Source organism: Mercenaria mercenaria, chromosome 4 (assembly GCF_021730395.1).
Source record: "Mercenaria mercenaria strain notata chromosome 4, MADL_Memer_1, whole genome shotgun sequence".
Classification (NCBI taxonomy): Eukaryota; Metazoa; Mollusca; class Bivalvia; order Venerida; family Veneridae; genus Mercenaria; species Mercenaria mercenaria.
Genome location: NC_069364.1, coordinates 40,530,432 through 40,542,847, shown reverse-complemented (window position 1 = coordinate 40,542,847; position 12,416 = coordinate 40,530,432). Strand labels below are relative to the sequence as shown.

The window sequence follows — 12,416 nt, the reverse complement described above, 5'->3', positions numbered from 1 at the left end:
TGAAATGAAGTACTTTTGTTTGTCACTAATTTTGTGCTTTATCATGGAATTTGTATTAACTGTTGTTTTTACATATGTTTAAAGTCTATTTATTTTTCATTCAAATCACACTGTTTTATAAACAAATAGATAAAAATATTTCAATAAATCAGTAAAAATGTTAAATGACAAATGCTCATTTCAAAAGCAGTTATTTTTAAACAACTGTTTCAGATGTGTATTATTCTATATAATGTTTCACAGTAAAGGTCATATATCTTTTTTCTCTTGATATAACTTTCTATCTTCAAATAGCTTACAGTAAATAAATTGTACTCGAACTATTAAGTGAATACAAATGTAAAAAGCATTTGTACATTCAACATACCTGAATAAGAAGTCGCTGTCCCTGGGTTTTTACTTTTCAATGTTGTTTTGCTTGTATTTTTTACAGCAAATGCTTCTATTTTGTAAAATGTAGCTGCTGTAAGATTGTGAATTGTCTTCTTCAAGATTCCCTTGATCTGAGTCTCAGTAATACACGAAACATTGCAAGTTGTAAACTGGAAGTAATCGTACATATCATCCCAAACTTCATATTGGACTGTAAAATGAGTTGTATGCACCATCTGTTTTGGTATATCAATAGAGTGAAGGTCACTTGGTCCTGAAAGAAAATAATTGTAAGACGAAGTATTTCTGCATCTTCAAACAGTAGGTAATATGTCACAGATGGTTTGTGTCACCAAGAGTAAGTTACCGAAACGACCAGTTATATGTGATGTTATGTGTTAGGAAAATTATAGAGCAAAACTAAATGAAACACGAACTGCCAAAAGAATAAGTAAGTACAATTTGTTTCAATCACTGATTTAACTATGCATCATTTGTCAGAATAACTTGCAGGAAATGGAGGGGCAGAACTAATAAACCAAATGTATCTGAAAAGATTTGACAAAATGATTTTCAAAATTGCGTAAACAGAAACATCAATTTTACTTTAAAAATAACGAAACATCATCTAGATATCCTGCTTTTAAAGTTGAAAAGTATAACAACTTGAAAACATACTTGTAAATGCTTTTAACGTCGTTTTGTTGATGCTGTAGAAGCCCGGTACTCGTGTTTGCAGAGTAATATTGTATTCTGTGCCAGGCTGTAAGTCATGTAAGGGAACTGAAGACACATTCATAGGCACCATCATGGTATTGGTGTAAGGTATATGTTTATTAGAAATTTTCAAACTCCAGTGTGTGAAATTTGATGCTGGATCTTTATAAGATACGCACAAACTGTTGTTGCTGATATTGTCTTCCGGGATGAATACTTTATTTGGAAGCAGTGGTACTGAAATGTTACACATTTGGAGTAACTGATTATCAATCAATACATGTACTACGTGGTAAATATTTTAAAGGTATACTAGACCCAAATTTCATATTTGAATACATGAAAAAAATACTACCAGATGTTTCTGTAAACATAAAATAAACAAAGGGGGGGTGGGGGGGGGGTCGCAGTTAGGTGTCTGCGCAAAATGTTTTTTGATTTTCTCTATATTTTATGACAATATACCTACCTGTATTAAGTTTCATTCACAAGTGTTACTGTTATCAGTTTTGACTTACTTTTATAGAAATTCACATTTAAAGTGGGTGGGGTAATTTGACATGTAACCAGCCAGGAACACAATCTCCGCCGCGTTTTTAAAAATGGTTCAAAGTTTTTACCTGGAACTTTCGTGATAAAATATGTATGCAATGGACATTTACACAACATGTTGCGTTTTAAATTGCCTTGAATACTTTTTTCAACACAGAGCCACAAAGTGGCCTAATCAAATTTACTGATTTTCAATGGACGAACTTCACCAAAAATCTAAAACATTTTTTATTAGTTAAGATATTTAGGTGTTATTTTCAGCAGATATTGTAAGCTAAATAAACATTAAAATGACAATATATCAGCACACTCTGATTAATATTGGAAGAGTGGTACACTCTCAAACTAGGGGAAAGTGGGTGGGGTAAATGAACATGCGAAGCTAAACATTCGAAGCAACACAACTATAGGAATAATAATTTTGCAGTTCAAGAAATGGCCTCAGATTATCTACTTCTATCTTAATTATGCCCGTATGAGTGGTGGGGGCATATAGATTTGGTCTTGTCCGTGCATCCGTTTGTCTGAGCGTCCTTCCGTCGCCCGAAGTTCTTGACGCACCTAGCTCAAGAAGCATTTGATATAAATTGATGAAAAATTGCATGAGTTTTTATCGTGATATGTACTTGCGTACCTTTTATTTTTTGTCTGGCTCCGCCCCTTCTTTCCAGAATTATGGCCCCTCACATAGTCAAAAACACATATTTTCACCTTGTGACACGCCTAGCTCAGAAAGTATTTGATATAGATTGATGAAACCTTGCATGAATCTTAACCATGATATGAACTTGCGCACCTTTTTATTTTTCTACGGTCTCTACATTCTTTTTCCAGAGTTTTGGCCCCTGAAATAGTCAAAAATGCACATTTTCACGTTGTGATGTGGATAGCGCAAAAAGTATTTCATATAAATTAATGAAACCTTGCATGAATCATTATTGTGATATGAACTTGAGCATCTCCTATTTTTCGCCTGACTCCGCCCCCTATTTCTCGAGTTATGGCCCCTGAAATAATCAAAAATGCACATTTTCACCCTGTTGTGCGCCAAGCTCAGAAAGTATTACATATAAATTGATGAAACCATGCATGAGTCTGCATGATATGAACTTGTGAACCTCCTATTTGTCGTCTGGCTCCTATTTCCAGAGTTATGGCCTCTGAAATGGTTCAAAATGCACATTTTACCTAATGACGTGCCTAGCTCAGAAAGTTCTATGTAAATTCATGAAGCACTGCATGAGTCTTGATTATGATGTGACCTTGCACACTTGGCATTCTTCTTGAAAACCTTAGCGCTTATTACAGAGTTATTGCCCTTAAAATATCCAAAATAGTGGATGTTTTGTTTGTGATGCTCATAGTTCAAGAGGTATATGGCCTAGAATGATGAATCTTGTATAAAATGTTTGTTGAGGCTATATCCCCTTAAAACTGCAAACATGAATCATTGAATTATTGCCCCTTATTTGTGACAAATGTACCAGTGGGGGCACACCATGTGTCCTACAGACACATTCTATATCAAATACTTTCTGAGCTAGGCGTGTCACAAGGTGAAAATATGTGTTTTTGACTATGTCAGGGGCCATAATTCTGGAAAGAAGGGGCGGAGCCAGACAAAAAATAAAAGGTACGCAAGTACATATCACGATAAAAACTCATGCAATTTTTCATCAATTTATATCAAATACTTTTCGAGCTTGGTGCTTCAAGAACTTCGGGCGACGGAAGGACGCTCAGACACACGGATGCACGGACAAGACCAAATCTATATGCCCCCACCACTCATACCGGCATAATTAAGATAGAAGTAGATAATCTGAGGCCATTTCTTGAACTGCAAAATTATTATTCCTATAGTTGTGTTGCTTCAAATGTTTAGCTTCGCATGTTTATTTACCCCACCCACTTTTCCCTAGTTTGAGAGTGTACCACTCTTCCATTATTAATCAGAGTGTACTGATATATTGTCATTTTAATGTTTATTTAGCTTACAATATCTGCTGAAAATAACACCTAAATATCTCAACTAATAACTGCGATCAGCTGTTACTGCATGATATTTGATTATGATTGTAGCTGTAGTTTGTGACAGACATGTTCATATTTACTCTTTTTGTCAAAAGAGTTATATACGTGTATAAAATAAAGTACATTTATCGGCGGAAAGTCTAAGAGAACTTCTACCTTCTGTTGCAATCTTTGATGAAATGACGAGGGGAATAATAACACATAGGCTGTTCCATGATTTTAATGTACTTATCAATCTGACTAAAGTACATCTCTTATTACGCTACATATAGGATCTGAGAACAACCTATTCATAGCCTCGTTTTGACGACCCTTTCGCTAGCCAATCAGAGCTTAACTTACAACATATTGCAAATCTACCTGTAGTCTTGACGTTTGATATTTACTTTTTTTATGTCATACGTTATCAGATAGTCGGTTAGCTCAGTCAGTAGGCCACTTGCTTTCAACTTGCTTTGTAATCGAGAGGTCCCGGGTTCGAGCCCTGGAATAACTGCACATTTTCTTACTCTTTGACATTCGAACAAGTCGTCTGATTGGTTAAAAGAAAAATAGCAATACTGGAAATCCAAAATATACAGAAGACGTATATGAATGGGTCGTTTTCAGATCTTCGTTAAGGAGATCAAGTACTTCAGTCAGACTGATGTACTTATTGAATAATAAATAGTTTGAATACTGAAAAATCAGTGTCTTGCTAGAAAGAACATATTGTAATTCAGCTGTCAAAAGCAAATTCAATTGACATCAATATCAACTGCATTTGTGTATCGGAAATTCTGGAAAAATAAGTTAGGTACTAAAACTGTGCACAAAAGGATTGTTTTGTTTAAAGACAAAATGTACTATAAAGCATTACTTTTAGCGTTGGAAAACGAAATGGATTCGATGAACAGTTAAAATTATTAAAATTATATATATATATATAAAGGAAGATCCACTAATATTACATATGCAGTTTATTCAGATTCTGTCCAATGATAAATATAAAATAATTCAACCGGTTTCACTGCTTGTGCAGATCTTCAGGAGTTAAAATAACGTCAATAACTTTGCATAGGAACGACGTCAAATGACGTCAAAATAAAGGGACATTACTCTTGACTAGTTATTTGCATTTGTTATTATGTCTTGAATTAAGCTCTTAAATATATTGATTAAGACTTGTTCTTTTTCTTTTCTTAAAATCGCGTTTGTAGATTGTAATTTATATAATGGAAAGATCATAAATGGTGGTTGTCTTTGTCCAGCACATATGTCGGTATGTTCACTGACATATAGCATTCGTGTGTTTTTGTTTCTTAACTGTTGTCGGTGAACAGTTATTCGTTTGCGTAAAAAATCCCCTGTCTCACCAATATATTATTCCTGGCAGCCACAACATCTAATAACGCATATTAAATTTGAACATCACAGGATAAATTGTTTTTGATTGTGAACGATTTTCCGCTTCTGAAATTAAATTTGTTTCCTACCAAAAGATGTTGATAAAGTCAACAGTTTGATCTACCACATTTCGTTACTTTTGGAACTGATTCGTTTTCATAAAATTTGACGTTATTATTACTGGACAGAATCTGTTGAATTAAAATACATTTGGGATATATATATATATATATATATATATATATATATATATATATATATATATATATATATATATATATAAACCTACTTGTATATGTACTAGTGTTTAGTCCAGATTCACTGGATAACCCGGCAATTGATGTGTAGATAGCGAATGAATACTGTATTCCCGGAGCGAGTCCATCAAATACCAAGGATGTTACATTTACATTTTCCTTGCGTAGTAGTGAACAATTGCCGTTTTCTAAATCTATGTCATCACATGTAGCATTGAGAGATGCCAGTGCAGGAGAAATGATGATGTTGTAGCTGGAATAACTTAAATTTTGATCGTCCTTCCATGTGATGGCGAAACTATGCTGGGTGACTTTGCTGATATTTGCAGCCTGAGGAGGTGGCAATGGTCCTTGAAATAAAATGACAAAAACACATTAGTAATAATTCATTTCTTCCCGTTAGGCAGTAGCTTTGATCAAACAGACATCACTGCGTTCAAAGTTTTTGCACCAAGAAAATGTTTAAACAATCGCTGTCTGGTTTAAAAAGTAAAGAAAGAGTTACACATCTTAATAATCTTTTGAAAATTCAATACAAAGTCCGCTGCTTCACTTCTAGAATTTGACTAATCATCTGAAATACAGCATAACCCAATGACTTGATATCTGTCAGTTATGTATATAAATATGGTGGCACATTTACATGGTATGTTATTAAGGTAAAGTTACATGTATAAAACTCTACAGGTGTCCACTGTATTTAATATTTATTGAAATTTGATTTTTAAAAACAGATTGTAAGAAAATAACAGAAGCAGGAGGGCTATGATAAAAGTATATCGCAGACCAGAGATCCACTGCACAGAAAGATATAACAAGACACATTTCTTTCAAAATACTTTGAAAACTTGCTTGTTGATTCAGCGCTGAATTTCAAAGTTTCTATACAACCATACATAGTAAGATAAATCAAGATGACTTATTACAAAAGTGGTTAATTTTCAAGAAACATTTCTGTAAACGTATTTTGTGATCAAACCAGTGGTTTAAGAGGAAATGGTGTTTGAAGCTTTTTCTATCAACGCTCTTGTGGTAATAGTATTGTCTCACAAATCAGAATAATATGAACATTCTTAGCAGATAGCCACCCAAGGAACATCTACTGACTATAATATTTTCAAAATTTCCACAACATACATACAGAGTGATAGTCTCTGGTGGTCATTTGTTTGGACAAACCAAAATTATCTGAATAATCTTGGTAGAGGGTCACACAAAGTCCATTTTAGAGTTTCTTTTCAAAGTCGGACGACCGGTTTTGGAGAATTTGTCGTCGGAAAATTTCCTTTTTTAAGCTCTGGCGGATCTAATGTGCAGTCAAGTGAAATCGTTTGAACAACTTTGAAAGTGAACCACTAACGGAACATCCAGACTAAGTTTTACCAATTTCCACCACAAGGAAAAATTGTTTGAAGTGTGAACGATGGAAGGACGGTGAGTGATCATAATAGTTCATCCCGAACACTCTATGCTCGGATGAGCTAAATGTGATGAAATACTCTATAATATGTAAGGCAATAAATTCTGAAGAAAAAACACTGACGAGTGTTTTAAACCGGGTCGAGCTTGACTTGACAGCTTGTTATGTTTAAAATTTAAATATCCATGCATGAACGAAAAAGTTATAGACTGGACTAAAATGTGACCTGAAATATTTAATCTCTAATCTAAACATGTCCTTTCAGCACGGAGACCGGATATCATGCACATCGCATTAACTCATTACGAGGAACATTTGTGTATAATCTCTCACTGAATGTTTATTACTGACATGGCTTGGAAAAGTCCATATTGACATTTTACATCAATGTGTGACCCTGTTCTTTGGCTTTATGGTTTTGGGTTTCCGCTCTACATGTTGGCTCATAATAGGGAAGTAATATCAAAATGCCTTCGCCTTTGAGCTATTGGTCTAGTGTTGTGTATGATGCGTAATCTCATTACGAGGGACGTTCAATATGTAATGTTACTCCGTATGTAGTTTCGTAACCGCTTGTTATTTTTAGATGCGGTTTCGGCACATTATAGAGCAATTTATTGGCAACACAATGTTATATAAATTATAAAAATTGATAGATTCAAAGTAAAATATAATCATTTGAGTGACGTGTAGTCAAGTATACTAGACAATTTTATGTCCAAAATATTGAGATTGTAATAAGCAATTCCTTGATTCTACTATTCAACAACTAGAACTATAGTTTTATTTTCAGTTTAAACAGATAAAACAAATCATGATCTTCATGAAAACATATGAAAACTAAAATAAAAAGTTTATAACAGTTTTAAATTGAGTGTGTATATTTTTACTCAAAAAATGATAAGGTGGGTACAATAAGCCTCTGCAATTTTGTCAGGCGCGATAACCATCGTTTAAAAAATTATTGTATTTTAAGTTGATACTAATATCTTAATTCCCGATTGCGAAACTAGTTCTTGCAACTTTGATTAATCCCTCTCAACACCAATTCCAGATGGAATCAACCTCGAGTTTAGATCTTTTAGTTGTGTTGTACAATCAATTATGCAATAGATAGTTTAAAACAAAGCAAACGCATCACAAACTGCTGTACCTCATAGAAAAATGATAGAATTTTGTGATTTTACAAGTTATTCTATTTTTCTGAGACTGGATGCCAAGGACAAACCAAAACTTTGATTATGATCCAGTATACCTGAGTACACCTCACTAAAATGTTTTTACTTTGAAACTGCCGATTGTTATATATTGCATTGTGTTTCCAATAACTTGCTCTATGTGCCGAAAACAGCGTCTAAAAATCACCAGCGGTTATGGAACTACATACGGAGCAACGTTACATATTGAACGTCCCTCGTACTTTTGAATCGGACATGAAACCGGACAGAAAATAAACCATGCTACTGACGTCCGTATTTGCGCTTGACATTGAAGGCAAGGTCTGAAAGTTGTTCATATAACATTTTTTCGTTATGGGGATTATTTGTGCAAAATATAATTAACATTCCTTGACGGATGGTTGAGTTACAGATCAGACAGGAAGAAACACTCTTAACATTTGATCTTTGAGCTAGGGTTCTGTTTGTAGCACTTCGTACATGTATCAAAATTCCTTTTAAGATAAAAAAAAGTTATGACCCGGATACGAACCAATAGGAGAAAATGAATGAATGACCGTCTCCTATCGCATTCCTGACTGTGACAATGAAACTTGGAAACTTGTCCTTGTTTATCGCAATGTTGAGATAAAAAACACTAGTTTAAAACAAACTGATAAAATTATTATTATCAACAAAAGAAACTGAAGAGCTGATCTTTAAATACCATCTCTTGACTTTGACCTAACGATAATTATGCGGGTATGCCGTACACGATCCAACGTATGCTGACTACGTGAAATCAAATACTACAAATTCAATGAAAATCAAAGAGCTGAACATGCCGACAATATGCAAAATTGGGCCTGGAACTGGTCACTCCTGTACGGTGTGGTGAAGTTCCGATCAATTGTAAAAAAAAAATAATGAATCAAGGGCTATACCTCCGCTAAAAATCAACAGACTGTGAAATGCCGACGAAATGCACAAGTAAGTTTGGCAATGTTCACTCTTGTTACATTTTGTATAAATCTATCCAGAGATGTCAATGAAGTTGCATGGACAAAATGTATGACATAGAGACGGGCTTATTGGCAGACAGATGTACATCAATAAATCAACATGTCTCCCTACATGAGGGAGACATCATAAATTCTTTCTATAAATGGAAATTTTTAAACATTTTTGCCTGTGTAGAGCATCATTTATGTCTTTGTATGTGTTCTAGAAAATGTGGGTAAATGAAACTATATAAATATTGTGTCAAGATTAATTATTGATCAAAGTCAAAATTTAACTTTTAAAAATTGCTTTCACAATGATAAGATTATAATGAGCAGTAAAATGTTTCCATTTCAGGACCTCGTATTTGGATTTCAGCATACATCAAAATCGATACAAGATTTCGTGAACATCGCTTACCTAAATATGGTGATCGCAGATCTACAGATCGCGGGGTTATGAGTTCGATCATCGGGCGGACCGCATGATTTCCGTGATGATTTGATAAAAGACCTTGTGTCTGAAATTATTCTTCTTCAACCTCTGACTCATTTAGGGAAGTTGACAGTTACCTGCGGAAGCAGGTTTTTACTGGTACAGAATCCACGAACACTGGTTAAGTTAAAAGCCCGCTGTTACAGAACTGATGGCATTAATTCATGAATTCTTAAGAAATAGGGACTAAACCCTAATAGGTTTCAGAAATATTGATAAAAAATCTTGAACCATTCCAAAAACAAAATAAATAGAAAAAGTGGAAACACAGACTTTGCAAAATTACTTACGTGTATAAGAAGATAATTGCTTTTTGTCTTTGCTTGGAATGCCATTCTCCGATTTCACGTAATATATAAAGGTGTAGTTTGTCCCGGGAGTAAGGTTATTTACTGACAGATCATATACTTCATTTTTCGCAGTGCGGCTCTCGTTGAGCGTTGTCACATTCTCATCATTAGGTTGTGATTTAACATCAACGAAAACATATGAGAAGTAATCGCTTCCTTCAAAAATGTCTGGGTTTATTCTCCAACAAAGAATAATATCATTGGTGCCTATGGTCTTCAGTTTGAAATTCAACCCGGCAAGATTGACGTTCAATTCTAAAAATAATTCAAAACTTGTTTTACAAATAAGATAGTTACTATAAAATCCACATAGGATAAAAAGCAAAAATAACGATTAGTTAACGAGTTATTTACACTAAAGCGGTAATTTTCCGAAATATTTACCACACATTGAATGAAAGACTTTAAAATAATTGCTATGAATATTTTACTTATAAATGGTAAATAATCTGATAGAAATAATTAGACTATTACAAGTAAGCAACGTTTTGCAGGGAATGATTTTATTATAACAAAAAATATGATGTGAAAAAGAATAAAAATAGTTTGCTAATCTTAAACATAACTGAAACACACAGGCTTAGGTATGGAAATGCATTTGGACCCCCGCCCCCTAATAGTTTTATGACGTAAAATGTTTTATTGAATCATATTGAATATTGTTTCGTAAGGCGCAATTATAATTCATTTTCGCATATCATAAATCACGTTATCTCACAGTGTTTGTACAATAATTATGAGTGTTAGAAATCACGCCGTCATATCACATACATGACGCTAAAAAGATGCCATTCAATTTTAATATTATACACCTTTACGTACGCAATAGCTACCAGTCGTATATCAGGGTCGTTTGTTTGTGTGACAAAATGGCCGCTTACAAAATTTAGTCTGTAGTATTACAACTAGGTCCTCCTACACGTGTTCATATAGAATGCTTGTCCCCCTTTTTAAAGGCCATCAAAGCTGAAAACGGAAATTCATTTCAAGGACGTTTTTATAAACTGCTTCGTAGAACTTTACCAAAGTTGTTTTGTATTACTATTATAAGGTCTTCTATCAGCTTTGATTGTGTCCCATTTTGGTACTGCTGTTGCTAGAAATTAAAATTTCTCGATACAACTTGTTCTCTTGAACTGTGTGGTGGACCATAATACTTGCTTTGGAGCATCATTATATGGTCTGCTACCGAAATTGTTCAAATGTGGGCACTTGGGACCTTTTAGGGGGCAGTACAATAGATGTTGGAAAAGATCTATGAGGTATTATTGTCACTTGGTCGTCGGCGTTGGTTAAATTCTTTTTTTTTTGTAAATCCACCTAGTGTTTTTATTAAAACCCATAATAGCTACAGTTTTGAAACTTTGCACACAGCATCATTAGGTGGCTATGTAGGCCAATGATATGATTGTCTCCAAATTATGACCGCTCTTTCTAGCTCATCAAATCAAATGGTGGGCTATTCAAATCACTCTGCGTCGGCTGTCCGTTGACCGTCCTTTCGTCCCTCCGAGCTCACATTTGCATACTTAGGTGGCTATATGAACAATAGGTAACTGCACTTTTTCTTTGATGTCATTCATTCCGTAAGGCTGTTATGTGGCTATTTTTCTTTTACGTGCGTGGCTAAAAGAACAATAGAGTGAACAAAATAGAGTAGCCACATAAATACCCATATGTAGGAACTTCCGTCCTTCCGTCCGTTAACATTTTCTCGTTATCGCATCTCCTTTGAAACTAATGTGGAATTTTGACCAAACTTTGTCAGAATGATGTATTGGTACCCTAGTTGTGTTTCCCTGAAAATCAGACTGGTTTAACAATTTTTGAGTGAGTTATGGCTCTTTGTTTAGTTTTATTATTCATTTCATCATATAGAGTCATGCCATTGCCGACATGTGTCGAATATGTGGCCATACTAAAAATCCATCAAAATTTATCGAATGTTTTAATTGCAATATGACGCGTTCTTCATATTTTGGTGCAGTCAAGACATCGGGATTTTGCATGGGTAATTTATTATAAAATAGCCCAGATTAACACGACAACCTTGGAAAATATATTCCCATGTTCAAGTATTACGTCATTACAAATATCAGGGGGTCTAAATGCGTTTCCATATTTAGGCCATTAAAGAAATGTATATAGTATTAAGTTAAAAATTAATCTATGGCGGCATATTTCTGCTTACGATAACCAGATATTAATAGTTTTGCGAAAATGTATCGGGTTTTCATGAAAAACAGAAAAGCATTTGCGAAAACATAAAAGTTTATACATGAAAAGAACTGCAAATATTGTGAAAATATTTACTTTAGTGCACATACATTAGATAACCGAATAAGTTTCACGAAAATTGACCAAACTTTTATAAAAATCAGTTTATATTTTCACGAAAACTTTACCGTTTTTATAAAACTTTGGTTGTTAAGACAATATACCCATCATATGAGAAGGCCATAAGTGGTGAAATAGAAAATGGATAACACATACGTAAGTCAAATGTTACATAACTGAGAAAACAAATATATGAAAAACATTCAGATGGTGCTGGTTCGATTTCTTTTTTTTTTTTAAATCAGTGAACGGACCAAAATTAAACAGGAACTTTCTTCGTAACGATAAAAAATATTAATTGCTTTTTATCATTCAAAACAACGTTTAGCTAATGAAT

At 34.0% G+C, this 12,416-nt stretch overlaps 1 protein-coding gene across 1 annotated transcript in view; it reads right to left on the bottom strand.

Annotated features, from left to right (window-relative positions):
• Window positions 1-12,187, bottom strand: part of LOC128556604 (phosphatidylinositol phosphatase PTPRQ-like) — a 47,847-nt gene extending 35,660 nt beyond the window's left edge. The window contains exons 1-5 of the mRNA XM_053542148.1: window positions 12,184-12,187; window positions 9,683-9,997; window positions 5,351-5,668; window positions 1,051-1,326; window positions 368-646 (exon numbers count right to left, since the gene is read on the bottom strand). Coding sequence (XP_053398123.1) covers window positions 368-646; window positions 1,051-1,326; window positions 5,351-5,668; window positions 9,683-9,997; window positions 12,184-12,187 — 1,192 coding nt within the window. The remainder of the gene's footprint in view (window positions 1-367; window positions 647-1,050; window positions 1,327-5,350; window positions 5,669-9,682; window positions 9,998-12,183) is intronic.
• Between the last annotated feature and the right edge of the window lie 229 nt (window positions 12,188-12,416).